The following is a 16970-nucleotide window of genomic DNA, read 5'->3' as shown; positions in this document are numbered from 1 at the left end:
GTTTTTCGCTCGCTGCATACACGTCTATAGGCAGAGTGCACTATAGCTGCACTGCGGTACCCGGTAGGTTATGCGTATGCATTTGCACGTGCGCGACCCCGCCCAGTCCGGCTGATAATAATTATCCAATTACAGAATGACAACCAATCGCCGCCATTTTAATTGGTTCGCGTCGCTTCGATTCGCTATGCATTGATCCATAAATCTGTCGCAAGACAGAAAACGTATGCAGATATATTCATCGTTGCGTTCTGATATTTATTCAGGAAGTGTTTAGTACAAGATATCGTATAAAGTACTGATTGCTTGACTGATGGTTGGTGTTCATTCCTAGCGATTGACATAACAAATTGGTGTTTTTACTCATACATAGATAGGTGCACTAATCGTTATTCGTTTAATGGTAATGTATAGACATTACAATTTCAACATGAATTAGGTTAGGAGTTAGTGATATTTTGTAAATGAGAATCTAAGTTACTTGATTTTAACGGTAAAAAGTAATTAATCAAAGCATTCTAAATCACGTATCGTATTCTACAATCATTAAAATTATTATGTTTTTTGTGTAATTTTGAATAGTAACTTGGAGTTTTGTAAACATCGAAAAATGTACATTTATCAAATTATATTATTCCATCAATTAATCAAACCATCAATCTGGTATTGGCGTTTTAATTGCGCATTGTTTATTGCGCTTTAAAAGACCAGAGAAACGGATACGCAACAATATTTTTTTTTATATAACCATTAATATCTGTCGGCGTTGCCTTGGTGAGCGTTTCGCCCCAGTCAGCTTGGGGTAGTTTTAACGCGCTTCATACAATTGCTGCTCCGAAACATTTGTTTATAACTATTAGTTACAATCACTTAAAAAATTTACATCGAGGTTTTAAACTTACTAATGCGATAACATTTTTTTTTGTTAACTTATTACAAAAAATAAAAGCAATGGTTAACTCTATTTAACATTGGCACCAAAACTAAAATAGTTGCGTCATAATCATTCTGTTCATAAGTTAATGTATTGAAATATAAAACATATTTGAATAAAATTGTTTATTGATTCGAATAAGACCGCAAATTTGGTTCTCTTCGTAACAGCGAGAATAGTTGCGCTCGGCTCGAGTGGCACTGTTCAGTGAGTTTGTTCTATTGAACAGACGTTGTTCAAGAATTAATGAAGTTGGCACGTCGACCCCTGTCACCGCTGACGTGTGCCCCGTCCTGCGCTCCTGACTTCACCTTAACATCACTGACCTTTTGTTGGAATGTCGATACAATACGTGGAGACTTTAGCAATGTCGATTGCTTTGAGTGATGCTCTAGATACAACACGACACAAGGGATAGATCGTTGACGGTTTTGGCATCAACAGCACTAAACGTCCTTTTTTTGTCAACTAGTTGATTTTGTCAACTAGTTAATCATACATTCAATAAACAAAGACCCGAGGACTGGCGAAGAAAAGACGACTAGTGATTCCTATGTAAATTTACGTTGAATTTAACTAGTTAATTAAAAAACGGCCAACGGTTGAAACGTTGAAGAGTGATTCAACTGGTTCGTCGAATCAACACCCATCCCTACACGACATGTCTGTACTTAACATGTCTGTATCGTACCAAATATATTACGACAAAATCGCCATCCCCCTCTCTTTCTTTAAAACAAAAACAAAAGCAAGCGTTTTTACATTCCAGACACAAGTAGATCATAAAAATACAAGGACAAACTTATAAGAGTGTATTCTAAATTAGACCTCGATTTACTTTACTATATTTATAGTGACTGATAATTTTAATAAAATGAAAACCCTATAGTTTAAATTGTGCACGATATTGAAATGCACGTATTTAGCTCTTATACAATAAGTGCAGTCTAAAGACTTTAAAAACATAAATTAACCTAATTCATACGCGTACATAAACAGTTTAATTTACATAAAAATTCTAATAAACGATGATTATATACCAAAGGGTACGAAGACTCTTATATCTTAAAAAAATAATCCTTTTATTTTTCCATACCAAAAAAGGAATAACGGCTGCAATAAGGGAAAATAGACTATAAACCAATTCGCTAAAGAGCTAATTTACATTGTTGATCATTGAGATACGTCTTTCTTATGCTGTGAATAAATTCCAGTTGCTCGTGGTTGAGGCTCTGAAGCTGTCTTTAGACTATTTAAATTCCAGTTCGGTTCGTTGCTTTGCTGGTTTATACGTTGCCGTTAATTTTAGCGAAATTGTATTAGGGACTACTATCGATCTTATGTTGTTGATTGGATCCAAGTTCCAAAAGTTTAGATTATCAAGAGAAAAATAGGAAATGATCGAAGTTAGTTAAATAAAAGTTAAAAAATAATTTTTAAGGAGTATCAGAAGTAGTTTTAAGCTTAATAAGGCTTTACAAATATAAATATCGAACTAACAAATTAATTCAAGGTGTTAAAGGTTACCGCTAATTAAAAACTTCTAGACATATAATTATAATAGGCCTTTTCAATCGAGTTATGGTTATTATTAGTAGCATTTTGGGACACCTACATAAAACTGTGATACCTACTTACAGTATGTTCGACGATTTCCGAAAAACAGTTTGATGTTAATCTAATTAACGCTTAAGACGGAAAGGGCATCAACAAAAGAGATAGTAAAGCTGAATGTAAATTTAATTGTATCAAAATACAAAGCAGACGCATCGCGGCCGCGGACAGATGTTTTGACAGCTCCGATATTAATTGTGACGTCGGCCTGTCGTTAGGGCATCGCCCAGAACGCTCTTCCGCTTCCATGTCATTAATAAAATGAGCAATAGTCGAAATATTTATCAATGGCATAATCGATACAGAAACAATTATAACCACATCCATCAAAATTCCCGACTCCGCTACAGTTGTAAGGTGTTCGAATTCTTCGATTTCACCATTCGATTTTCGACTTTCACTTCAGTCTGTTACAATACTAAATCTGATCACTGCAGTCTATTCACGTCGTTAGGTGAATTTTGATTCTTATTACGTCGGAATAAAATTAAAATTTCAATGAATTGTGTAAGGGACGAAGTACAGTACATCGTGGTACCTATCGAGTAACATTAACATTCTTATCTCTGGTCTGTCACACAGCGAGAACGTCAAAGTTCGAAGTGAAGAACGCATTATAATTAATAGTCGATGATACGCGTGGATCGTAAACAAAAGCTTTGATAAATGGATTAAAGTCTGATACTAGATAATGGGCGCTGTGGGATGTAAATCGTAGTTCCGTAAGTACGACGGCCAACGGCTTACATTTTTTGACCGTCGACTTTCTAATCTAGTTACAAGAAATACGAGTATAACTAATTTCGCACTCCAGTCTGTTGCAAATTAATGACAAGTGACTATCACTATCTTGTATGTTAATTATAAAACGATATGAAGCGTTTTTTAAGAATCGGTATTAATACGTCTGAAATTGAAAAAGACGTTTAATTAATTTAACTAAGCAAAAAATGTTAACAATCCAAATGTAACATTTTGATTTTAAGCTAAAGGGAAAGACATTTATGGAAAAAATGAACTCTACAGCAATTGCTTGAGTATAAGTTACTGTTGCGGCATTTTAATAGATGGTTCTAAAGCATTTAATGTTACGACGATGATGGTCTATCATTCGTCACATCGTTGGAGGTGTTACATACAACCATTAGGAGTCAATATGCTTTGTTATTGATTGCGTTTGACAATAATTTGTAGTTAGCCTTTTATAGTGTGAGAATTAGGCTGGTGGTATCAATAAAAGACTTATAATGATCACCTTTCACCGCCGATTCAATTTTATAGTTGTAGATAGCTGAAACATTTTATCAAAACTTTTATAGTGTAACAAGTATAAGACACGCAAACATAATTCGGTTGTGCTTTGTACGAATGTAGAAGTTAGTTTGATCGTCAGTTAGAAATCGTTACTCGATCTTGTATTGGTTGGTTTTCAATTGCGGTTATATTTATATTTACAAAATAATGTTCTGATTAAAAAACATAATATTAAGCAATCTTAAGTGTTATTTGGGAAACGCAAAAGTGGATTCTGGCATTGTTAACAATCAATTTGAATGATTAGATCTCAGGATTAATTACGTAGTCACGCCTTAGGGCGTTTCATCGTAATCAATTATTGCATGAATAATGCAAATACGTATATTTGTATAATTCGACAAGCATCTTAGTGCCTAGGCGAGTCTAATGTGCAGGTGCAAATTTAACTAATGAGTGACGATCTTCCATTATTATGCCTTTATGTAACAAGATAAATCTATTAAACTTGGCATACTTATGCCCTGAAACGAGATCAGTCTAGAAACCTAGAAACTAATCTAATATTAAAGTTCTACTACAAATAGGTATAGTTATGTCTAGTGAAGGCAAGGTCTTAAGTTCCTTTATATTCTGATACAAGAAACATAATATTATAGTGTAGATTTTAAAGTAGTAGAAGGTCATTCTTTTTCTTTTTCACATCAATAATGCACCTTCCAAAATATTATACTTACGCGTTTTAAAGAAACTCACTTAAGTATCAACTCTATTTGACTATCATATTTACGACGTGCTAAATGAAACATTTATCCGCTATACCTACGGTCGTAACTCGCGGTGGAAACAGTCTCGACACGTGTGGTTCCGAAATCAAATTAAAATCATGTTTGATAAGATCGAGTGGCAGTTATGGGAATTTATGACTATATTACCTGCGCCGGCGCATGGCGACCGACAAAAACCAGGTCCGGACTACGCAATTATTTATGGGCCCCGCAAATGATTATAGTTTACGATCGTTTGAATGGATACGCCTCTGGCGTGTGTGGCGGCACATCTAATTGAATCGGAAAGTATAGTTAGGTGTAGTAAAAAAAACATTTTTCTAACACTTCAACATTGTTTATCTAGTGTTTTAGAACTGGTATGTAGGATAAAGTCGCTTAAAATACCAACCATAAAACATGGAACGCACACAAAAATGTGTTGACCGCAAAAGATACAGAAATAAATCAGACAGATGACAATTTAAAGTGGTTAACCCACTAACTGTGACCATTTTAGATACTTTGATCAGATCTTGTCGAAACCGAACCTGTGGTGAATAGAACAATCAATTATAAGCTATAAACCGTTGGGATAAAGAACATATTCGCAAAAAGCTAACATCCGAAGCATAAACTAGTGGGTGTTTGTTCTACAGTCTTTAGAGTCAGTATTAGAGATTTATGTTTTTATTTAAGAATTAATGATATAGTGTGAGTAATCGCCGTTATGCTAATTTACGCATTTAAAATCTCAGCTCGTAAAGATAACTAAAATGAATGTTGTGGAGTTACCTGCTCATTGGTAGCCTTTAAAACATTTCATGATTAAAATCTAATTAATTTCCGCGGAATATTAAAACTGTTTTTGTTAATAACACTTTCAACTTAGCTGTTTTATAATATGAGAGAAGTTTTCAGATAATGTTGCATATACCAAGATTGCATGACTGTCTAGGTAGCCATTATATTTATTGTTATTTTTAACTCAGTATGTTCTATTGTATCTCCAAAAGTTAGTTATCTTCTTATACGGCGATTTTTAGAAAATAATGCTTCTTATCTTGTTAAGATTTAAGAATTCGGATTTTTAATATAATTTAGATGTTTTATAAAACGTACGGAACCTGAACTGTATCTTTACAATTTATGCTTGCTTGCTTCTTGTAAATTAATTTTATAGTAATTTCAAAGGCAATATTTTACAATCACTTAAACCTCGCGATTAAATTTATTACATTTTGAATATTTAAACAAAACTCACTATTATTAACCTAATGTGTGTCTAATTATATCACGATGCCAAGGTTGGCAATTTAGTGTTAAAAACCTATAAGACCGAAGTAAAGTTATTGAATGTTAACTTTTCTTATGACTTATTGCCTTAAATGCTAACGAGTATATAGGAATGAAATTGCGAGATTCTAAATGTAGAATCCTTATCTCTTCGAAAAAAATCTGTTTATTTTAATTATGTACCTTCATAGGAAAGATCACATTGCCTAGTTTTGTCTACCATTAAAGTTTTTAATTGCATATTCTAGTTATCAATAATCTATGTAATGTATTGTTCGAGTATCTTGTATAAATTGATTGAAAAAAGGACTCGCATTTCAGACGTTTATAAGCTTGATTTTTGCAATAATTTCCCCTAAACGCTTTCAATCGGCACCTGGCGCCGTCCCCGATACTTACTTTACTTTACGATCTGTTAAAAGACTGGCTTTACTGCCCAAATTAACACGAAATAAAAATGAAACCGAACCGCACAAAAAATAAGCGAAGGTAGAAGATAAAAGCTTTAAAAAAGGTCCACGTCAAAACATTTGATTGTATTAATATTTATAGGCCGCACCGCCGCAGGAAAGTTGGTTCATCGGCTTGAGATTGAAAAAAAAATGTTTATCAGCCAGTTTAGCTTTTGTGTAAACCGCGAAATCTTTTGTAAAAGATATTTATGGCCTCGAAAACAATTGCAGTGTTACCATTATATCAATACAGACAGCAATGACACTATTAAAGTTTTTTTTTTTCATGTTTCGGACATGAAATTGAGACGTTTACTTCGTTTTTGATCAACCAACAATGCCATTGTATTTTTATTTCGTATGGCAATAACGTTTTTACTTTTTTCCACCTTACGGCTCAATTATTTTTTGTGACAGCAAGGGTTTTAATATGTATTTTTTTTACATCATAACTCATATTTTTTTGTATCTATTTTTTAATTATAATTTAAATACGTAAATCCAAAGTCTTAAGATGGTTTTAAGACAGGATAATTTGATTCAGAATAACTGGAGCTATGCAGACGTCGTAAGGAAGGAGTATTATTTCGACAATACACGACTTATTTCGCCAAGAGATTAAATAGTTAACACATTATGTTATCGACTACCAACAGTGTATCCCTTTTATCACTATATTCATATTCTATAATAACTTAAGCTAACACTGGCATGAAAGAAGCCAATTGAAAATTAAATTGATAATAAAACGAAGACAAGGACTGCTGTAATGAAAACGGACTAAGTGTTTTAATTTCGTTTCAATAAGCCGTGTCGCCGTTCAGACACTGATTAAGTTCCTCATAAGGGCTCCTCAGATGCGAGCATGTGTTGCGCCTGCGCAGTATATTGCATATTCGAAATTAGCATAGGCATCTTGGGTCGTTACCTCACACAGAACCGGTCTGCACTTTCGAGAACTTCAATTATTAAATTTTAATTGGCAATGTATTTACTCGTGAACTTTCGTACATTTAAACAAAATATAATGAAAGTAACAGGTTTTGCAGCTTAAGACAAAAAAGTCAAGACTTTTTTGTTTAAAAAGTAAATTTGAATACCTAGTAAATCTTTTAAAATATATCATGTTATCAATTTCCTCATCTTTCAAACTTTTATTAATTAACCTCATTAAATTTGTTAAGTAAATAATTTTTGATAATTAATTTATTTGTGACATCTGAATTTCTATGTATATTTTAACATGTTAAATAAGTACCTAAACAACTTAAGCAGTCAATGTTGAAAATATTGAAAAGAGCAGATTTATAAATAACATATTAGTTTTGAAATATTAATTAATTAAAGGAATCATATTCACATTAAATGTCCTGTTTACATATACTGTAAAACAAGACCGGCATTTAAGTAATTTTTTAATGTAATTTAAAATTACTTTTATGTATAATTCTAATTAATACCAAGACATTGCTAGAAATAAATTCACAATAGGACACCTGTTTCTACCAATTACCATTTATCAATATTTTTTTCTAACAGTTTTAAAGAGCATTACATTATTTAAACATGTTGTGATAGAGCAACTTGAATTTGCCATGCAAACTAATATAAATAAGCAACAAATTGCACGATTAATATTTGAAAATGGAAACTAGCATGTAGTTTTTTAAAAATTAATCACAAGTTCTAACCGCACCGTTGTGGTTATATTTTATAAGGCTCAAAGTTTTCATCAATAATTGAAAGAGAAACATCTCGAGGGAATAGCGAAGGGTTTATGGGAATCTTGATGTCGAACTTACTTTTATTTATACCCCATGTCTTAAGAGAGAAACTCTATTTTGTAGTGAACTAACGACAGATTTAAAATTTCAAGTTGAAGTTTAAATTTAAAGATACCAACGTCAACTATAAAGAATTCAATATATCTCTATCCAAATGGATTTGATAATATATTTACTTAATACGAGGGTTTTCTTCTTTTCTATAATTTCTTTTTCATTTTCCTATTCAAAAATTATCTGGCCCTTCACTTCTAGTCGACTGCTATTGTAGCCGTTAGGAATAAAACACTTCTCTATTCTGTACGCAGAAAGTAATTTAATGGTATATCATATAGTGACGTCACATATTAGAGGTTCGCAGATTTCGCAGGCGATCTAATTCTGCAATATCATCGTCGCCATCGCACGGCCCCGAGAGTCGACCACGCCTCCGCCTGACTACTCCCCTTACCTCTTTTATTTATTTATTTTTTAACCAGTAAACTTTTAGAGGTTTTGTTTGTGAATCTTTGTGTACATGTTATATTATCTCCGTGCTATTCAGATACTTTATAGGGTCTAGAATTTTTACTACCAAAAATAGTGTAAAAATCATGTAATTGCATCTATTCCATTAAATTCATAATATAAATTATATAATTATATAAAAATATGTATTATTAATCTTTTTCCCATTTATATATAACAATATTCAGGGGCTCATAGAAACAAAAATTGTGCATGCTATGCTGTTCTTGGAATGCAAGTTCACAGAAGTCCTGTGTTTTTAATTTTAACAATTTAAATAAAATCTTATCATAAATATTGGTATCACGAGTCAAGTGGCAGTCGAGACATGCATCAACCGTTCAGATATCATTTATTATACAAATGATGGCTGAGAGAGAATTATATAGCACATACTGTACTCTGTATATTACCCATGCAAAGAATCAATTAGGTAATTCCGTTCAGTTATCGCAACGCTGAGTGCTCATTCTTTAAATTAGTAACAATTACTTGCCTTGTACGATATTATACTCCCTAAGAGTAAGAGTAATTTTGAATAATGGTAGCTACCAAAATTGGTAGATAAAAGACAATATTATGACGTTGTTTTTGTGTTATTCCTTTATAGCATATTAATGTAAAAATAAACGTAAATGTAAAAGTTATTTCTCATAAAAACAATGAACACGTTCATTAAAACACCGAAGCGTTTCACTGTTCCGAACTAAACTTGAAACATGCTAACTAAGAACAGCACGAAGCATGCCTTACCATAATATTATTTGAGTCATAATTTACTGCGTACGGCGCGACCGAACGACTTGATTTATGTATATGTAAGACTCGGCCGCTAATCTTTACTGGAATTTAATTTGTTATTTATTTACTAATCGCCGCCGGAGTGTATCTCGGAACAGGTAAGTTTTGCATGTAATTTGAATCGAGCGAGATATCCTGTTGGTCGCGGTGAGGAGCTTTTAACGAATCCGCATCCGTAACCATAAGTTATATGAGAACGGAATAAACTTAATCTGTAATTGTATTTTCGCTGTATTGCACTGTATAAAAATATTTGGTCATCGCTCTTTTTCTTTTCATAGAAACAGAGACGGATATATATTTAAACGTATCTAAAGATGAATAGACACAAACAATGTTGAATTCTAAAGTAAACGTTTGCCAAGTAATATAGAGGTTTCATCATCGATTTAGCTGTCTATAGTTTACTGAACACAGATATCCCTCACAGTTCAATCTTACGATAGGTAATTGACATAATTGGTGCCCTCGTGGGGTCAACTTCCCTCCGGACGTTGCTGTACTATGATTTCCAATAAACGATTAGGTCCTACTCCGGTTAAAGGCAATCGAAAGGAACAACTATCTTTTTTTATAACCACAGATATCTTATGGTGTTGGAAAAAACATGCAGGAGTTGAGAAATAAGTCGAAGAAATAATAAAATTAATTAGTGTACTATGAAGTTGCATTCCTCATACTAAATTAGAATAACAAAACCGTAAATTTATCCCGAATTAAGTTGTAAAAGAAAGTCACGCGATTACGCCTAATTCGGTTATGTACTAAGGCATAATTTATTTTATACTCAAAAATGTGTATATCAAAAATATTTCCTAAATAGTTAGAAGTGGTCAGATTTATTTTTATTTATTAAATAGCACATACATATACTTCATAATTGCCCAAACAATCAAACCTTTATACCGAATATAAAACAAGCTAGCAGAAAAACCAATCTGGTTATCGCAGTTAATAGAGAACTGGTGCATTGAAAACACAAATCAATACTTTTAACTTACAATATTTTTTTATCTAAGTTTATAAGCTGCTCGTCATTGTAAATAAACCGAAACGAGTGTTTGCGGAGGGATCGACACGCATACCTCTAGGTCGCTGCCACTTGCGCCACGTCCTGAGTAATGGCCACGAGGCATGAAAGAATCGACCTACGGCCCCGTTTTAACTTTATTACCATACTTTGCCATGCTTCTGAAAAGCAGCTTCTTTGTACTAGAGAATATATTCAGTATTAATAGAGTTTTAGCTCTCTATGAAAGTTGGTTACGCGAAAGAAGAGTTTGGTAATTATAATTCGCTAATCGACTTCTATTGGAGTACTAATATGTATTGACTAACTGTTTTGTTCCTTGTTAGTAACTTTTCAACGTCAAATACCGTTGCTTAGGAGCTTACGATGAATAGTGAAGGTAAAATAAAAAAGCAAGGCTAATATTTTATAGAATAAAAAGTTGCACCATATTCATAAAAAAATAAAATAAAAAATGCATAAAATGGGAATCAGAAAAGAAATTGTGTCAGAAAGTGACAAAACTGTGTAGAATATGTTTTCAATATCCTTTGCTTATCTATTTTACATAAGATGATGAGATCTCAGTATATTTTTGTATGTAATTAAATAAATTAAATGTAATTTAATTTAAATTTCCAATAAATTAGAATGAATTTAAATGCTAATGTTTCGGTATTTTATTCAAATATAATTTAAATGTGTATTTATCTTTTCGCCTTTGAAATTGATTAATTCACTGTTTAATTTACAACGTTTTAGTTTTAATTTCACATGAAGGTATAAAATAAATTCCACAAAAACATTATAACGTATCGATTTCACCCAATGTTAGGTTCCAGGCGTTAAAAGATAAACTGCTCGCTAGTAATTAAACAAACGTTATCTTTGCCGGTAAACGCTATTTTTCTTTTATTTAAAGAGTATTCGATCTTATCTTTTAAGTGTTTAATAACGTAAACAATTAAGGAAAAGTAGGCATTAAAGATCGACTTAATTCAAAATTTTGTGTTAACTATACGTGTGTAGTAGGTTTCCATTTCCAAAACAGTCATTATAAACAAATTGTCATCCCTTTGCTTTTGTACAGATTTTACTTTAGTGGAATCCCACGGTCTTTATGTGTAAAAAGAAATCAATGATAAAATTATACTACACACGATTTTCTATCGCCTTTTATTTGGAGTCTACATTCTTAAAATCAAAACTACTGTAGGCGTCGTAAACAGTGAAAAAAGTTTTGCCTGGTGAAGATATTGCGCTGTAGAATATAGGTGTGTTATACTTTATACAACTAAAATAGAACAATTCTAATGATTTTTTACAAACCTTGGCAAGGTCAGAACTTGTTGAACGTCAGTAAAACAATAGTGTGTCAGCGAGATTCCCGGAACGGCGTGCGACATCTGCGCCCGTCTTTATCTCAGGACATCTAACGCGACAGCCGTTGCGTTCGTACGTCTCATGTTCTTTATTATTACTTCCACCGCTTTTATTTCACTTTTAATTGCTTTGACACTACTGAGTTGACTACGACTTAACACGTTGTCTATGATGACTACACTACGAACTGTCTGGCATACTGCATTACTCTGTGTTGGGATATGAAAAAGAAAACGTACTATTGAGTGGTAAAAATACCTGTACTTTTGATAAGTATAAGAAATATATTACTTAAATTTACCACAAAATTTGGTAAACGTCGTTGTTTAATTTAATTTCAAATTTACTCAAGTTCCTATATCCCTTTTATGCTACAAACTGTTATAATATAATCTCGTTATTGTTGACCCTCTTATGTGCTAGTAATATGGTTGCATCGAAGTCTAAACCGAATGTAGCAATAAGAATATTTTCAAAAGCAGTGAACTATTAAAAACAGATTAACCTCTATCAAAAAATCTGATTCACTGTTAACACCAGAAGTTTTGAATCCGTCAAATCCCACGTCACGGTGACGGCGTACTTTCTTCATCATTAGGAGTCCAACAGAAAAAAAAGTGTTCGACGCTCCGCCGTAAGCGCCCGCCAACAAACAAAGCCATTACGCCTTATTATGGACTCCATCCATCAGACATCCATATTGATCAGACAGTAATGCATGCTAATGTTTTATAAATAGATACATAATTTGTTTTGTCTCCACCTTGGCATCCAATTGATGGATCGTTTCATATTAGAGCGAAAAGTAGATTTTAACGTAGGCGTGGTTTGGACGCCGGCATCGACGAGGAAGCTCGCGCTATTAATGATTTCACGCCGATGGAAAAAAAGTGTGAATCGAGTTTTTCCACCATTCATTGTTCTCGCGCTCTATGAGCACGATCAAGCAATACAGTTATTAATTCGGCATGCGCAAGAGAGAAAAAAAAAACAAAAAATACTCACTTTGTCCAAGATGCACTCTTTTCATCCACGGGTAAATCTGCGGAGGATTCGCTTGCGAGTTCGACGCCTTGGAGTTCTTTGTGTTGTTCGAGCTGGAGTTATTCGCTTCGTTGCTTTCATTGCTCGACGTACTGGACGCCGGACTGGAAATGTTCTGGTTCACGTTGGCCTTGTGCTCCACCGGCGACGCAATCGGGGTTGTCAGGCCGAGCTTGGCGCTGGTGTTGCCGGCGGCGTTCTGACCGACCGGTCCGAAGCCAGGGGAGGTTCTACCCGGTCCGGACGACGTGGACAGATCTTGAGGAGAGGCTACGCCGGTAGTAGAGGTTGAATCAGCGAATTTGCAACTCGCGTTTGCCGCCTGGCTAGGCGTCGTTGACATCAGGTTGGGCGAGAGAGCGCCAGGGCTGGGGTTCGAGTGCTGGTGCATATGACTCGGGGTACCTCCGAGTCTTTGCGGGTGAAGCTGAGTGTAGTCGATCATCGTTTGCGGCTGCATGTGAGCGCCCGTCGCTGGTGTTGCATAAGGATGTTGCGGGTAATGGTGACCGACCTGCGGTGGTGAATAACACGTATTCGGATACGCCGTCGCCGCCGCGTTCGGGTTGTAGTAGTCGGCCCCCGGAGTGGGCAAACCCGGATGTCCGCCTTGTTCGACGGGCGTCCCCGTGCGCCCGGGCGCCTGGTTTCCATAGCAAGACGCCAGTGAGTTGACGAATTGATAGGAACTCATCCCGGCGTTGTAATTTAGGTCGTTCATCGGTAACAGATTGTCTTCGCCTTTTTTCTCAAGTTCACTCGAAAGCTATCATTCTTTAGACGAGCGGTGAATAGTCTAGATGGACATGTTAAGTGCTTCGGACGTTTGCGCTCCAGTACAATTGTCCTCTCGTAGCGGAGTTTGATCGATGGACCTGTGATAGAATGAGACACATTAGTTGGTCAAGTGTGATATCCTGTTAGGGAAGACTTATGGTATTGTACGTGACAGATGTAAGGCTGTGTTCAACGAGCACGTGTTCTGGATTGTCTACGTTGTAACATAGTTTTAGAAAATAAATGGTTCGTTTGAGTAGTATAGACACAATAGGCGATATATAAATTTCTTATAAGTGTTCACGTGTGTTGTTCCCTGTTAATTAACACGCTATAATTAGCGCTCGATTGCTATTTTAATTTCGAGATGCACGAAGTGTGAACAACAGACACGCGATCACAATATAACTAGTTATAATAATCTTGTTTTTGCATGAAGTCAATGCGCATTCACAAGGCAAATGTATCAAGATCGCAGAAAGAAACGTTGTACAGACGTAAGCAATTGTATTTAAATTAACATTACAAAAATACTTTTTCATTATGCATTATGAGTGTAAGCGTATGCATGATTTAAAAAATGTTTTGTTAAATAGTAAGATAAACGAAACGGATGACAGGACCGAGAAATAAATGAGTTGGCTTGTTGGATGACTGAATTCATAATAGGCAGAATTAGGAAAATTAAAACTATACTGTTTAATTTTTAAGTGTATTTTTGTTAGCTTTAGGCTACCAAATCATTGGATTGGAGGAAGCATGCATTAAATAACGGCTAAAGCGATCACATCTAAATACAAAATGTCGGATAGAGAACTTGATAATATAAATTACAGTTTTGTTCAATTTACAAAATCTGTATAAAGTTAACGCTCTTAACAGCAGTATAGCATACACGGGGGTCTATTACAAAACGATAAATTAATAAAGCGACTTTCATGTCTAACGCGCACACATGTCAAGTGCGGAAAAAATCAGCTTCGCCACGTGGTCGGGCTATAAAAGTGTCCGCGGAGGTTTATGGGTGTGCGCGGTAGGCCGAATGTGACTGCGCCCGATTTATGGACGTACCTCGATGCATACATCTTTAAGAGCAAATTAGCAGTCATTGTGCATTCGATTTATTCGTCGCTTACGCAGCACCGGTGACAAATGTGTGAAATTTCGACCGGTACTTGTGATATTTTAGTGCGCTTGCGACGGATGATGTTCACTTTTTTGAACATTATTTTTAATTTAGGTTCGAACATACAATAGAATTAGTTTTATAATTTTGTATAAACAATATGACATGATGAATTTGTGTATGTAAAATGCTTGCACATAACTTAAATGTGTACCAACAATAATTTTCGAAAGAGAGGATATATTATTTTTTGATGATGTTTACCCAAGAAAGAGGTTCCTAAATAAAAAAATAACGTTAAGAAGAAAGATTAAGAAAATATTTTATGCAGACCTCATTCCAAAGACTTAACACTCGTTATTAATGTTTTGTACAATAGAAAGATTGTAGGAGTAATATGTCATCCGATATTAAGTGATCAAGACTACAAATAGACATACACCCGAGAATCAACAGAAGCATTATTGTCCTAAAAAGATTATCCACGTTATATTCCTTAAGAACTATTAGACGTGAAGGTACGGAGATAGAGCTCTTAAATTCATTTTCATAAATAAATCTCCGTCATTTCCATAATTATCTTTTAATACGTTAGGACAAGTACGAGTAACTATTAATTTTTGAAAGTTAGTTCGTTTTTTATCTTTCTTGCAATTATTACAGTGATAATATTGATACATCTATTTAATAGTAGTACATAAAATGGGATAAAAGAATTTAATTGTTATTTGATGTCGTATAATAACATATTTCTTAACATACATATCCATATCCTTTTTACCCCCTAGTTTAATCCGTGTGTGTGCAGTGACATCAAGACGACATGTGTTCGGTTTATTTCAGTTTTAAATTTTTGTCACTCCCGTCCGGTCCAAATTAAATGGGCCGAACGATTTCATTGCTTTTGTTGTTTTACTTCATTTCTCTAACATCTTGAAGCGGATTCAAACACGACATCCTTTGATGAGGCGACATAGTTTTAGAAGTTTGTATTTTGTGATACGATTTTTTTTTTGTAGCAATCCTTAGGAGAGGACATAATAGTAACTTATATAATGCTCTATGTTTACTAAGATCTTAGTATGAATATTTATTGATTATAATTTAAAGCTATAAGTAAACATAATATTTACAAGAGTACACTCTTGGTCATATATGGACTTTAATTACCTAAAGTCTATATTACCAATTTATCTTTGCAATTTAAGAATAATATACATTCAAAAAAGAATAAAATTGAACTGATCATGTGAAAGCTTACGTCGATTCTATACATGTTTTATATATACACTAGTGATAAGAGACTAAGCTAATAGTGCCTAGACAAAGTAATATAACTTTGTCTAGGCACTCTTAGCTTAGTCGAAAATATATTTTAATTTAAATGATAAGCTCACCATTTATGTATGTTCAGAAAACGACTACAAGTTGTAGTATGAACGTTACAAAATATTTTATGATCATAAATCTAATAGACATGATGAAAGCATGCGTCTGTCGCAATTAACATTTATTTTATTAGGCAATAATGCCAAGAGGCCCCGAGTTATTATAAACTGCGCCACATCAAGTGGCCAATTCGAATCCACAAAGTCCGCGAAGATTTACTGCGCTACGCTTTGATTTTATGACTTCGCGCCTTCGTTACTCAGAAAATATTAAACGTACATTACGATACTTGACAAAAAATATTATTCAAATATTATGTAACATTAATATACTCACTTTGGCTACGCTCAAATTGGACACTAAAAAGAACTTTTACAAACACATTCAAGAGAAAGTATTTCACATCAACATCCCACTAGTGTTTTCAAAATAATCTGACACTACACAGATACCAAATTTGAAAATAAATTATATAAAATTAATTTTCAAAATTCGAATAGAATACTATCGCGTTTCGAAATTTGAACTTTCGACTGAGGCGCGCTCGGATAGTCGTCCGAAAGTTCGGCGCGCGGCGGAAAACGGCTCGTGTTTTCCCGGCGTTCGGGCATCGAGTGCAGCGCGCGTCTGGCTGAGGTGAGCGCTGGCCGAGCGCGGGGCGCCCGCGGGGCGCGAGGTGCGCGCGGGAGGCAGCGCGGGGGGCGGGGCACCTGGCCCGCTACCAGCCACCACGTGTGCGCGCCCGCGCCCGCACCCGCTTCCGCGCCCGCCGACAGCGATTAGTGTAATTAGAGTACCTACACCGTCGCAGCACCACCTATCGGATTTCAATG

General features: G+C 34.7%; 1 protein-coding gene across 2 annotated transcripts in view; it reads right to left on the bottom strand.

Moving 5' to 3' along the window:
* The window catches only part of LOC106711423 (homeotic protein Sex combs reduced), a 35103-nt gene extending 18358 nt beyond the window's left edge, over positions 1–16745 (bottom strand). Inside the window, exons 1-2 of one of the 2 annotated variants that reach the window (XM_014503730.2) lie at positions 16474–16745; positions 12807–13720 (exon numbers count right to left, since the gene is read on the bottom strand). In XM_014503730.2, coding sequence (XP_014359216.1) covers positions 12807–13566 — 760 coding nt within the window. In that variant the 5' untranslated portion in view covers positions 13567–13720; positions 16474–16745. Of the gene's footprint in view, positions 1–12806; positions 13721–16145; positions 16169–16473 lie in introns of those variants that run through there. The other variant, XM_014503731.2, reaches the window with a different exon arrangement.
* Positions 16746–16970: the final 225 nt, after the last annotated feature.

This window comes from Papilio machaon, chromosome 9 (genome assembly GCF_912999745.1).
Source record: "Papilio machaon chromosome 9, ilPapMach1.1, whole genome shotgun sequence".
NCBI classification, from domain to species: Eukaryota; Metazoa; Arthropoda; class Insecta; order Lepidoptera; family Papilionidae; genus Papilio; species Papilio machaon.
The sequence above is the reverse complement of the archived record's forward strand: the minus strand, read 5'-3'. Positions and strand labels throughout refer to the sequence as shown.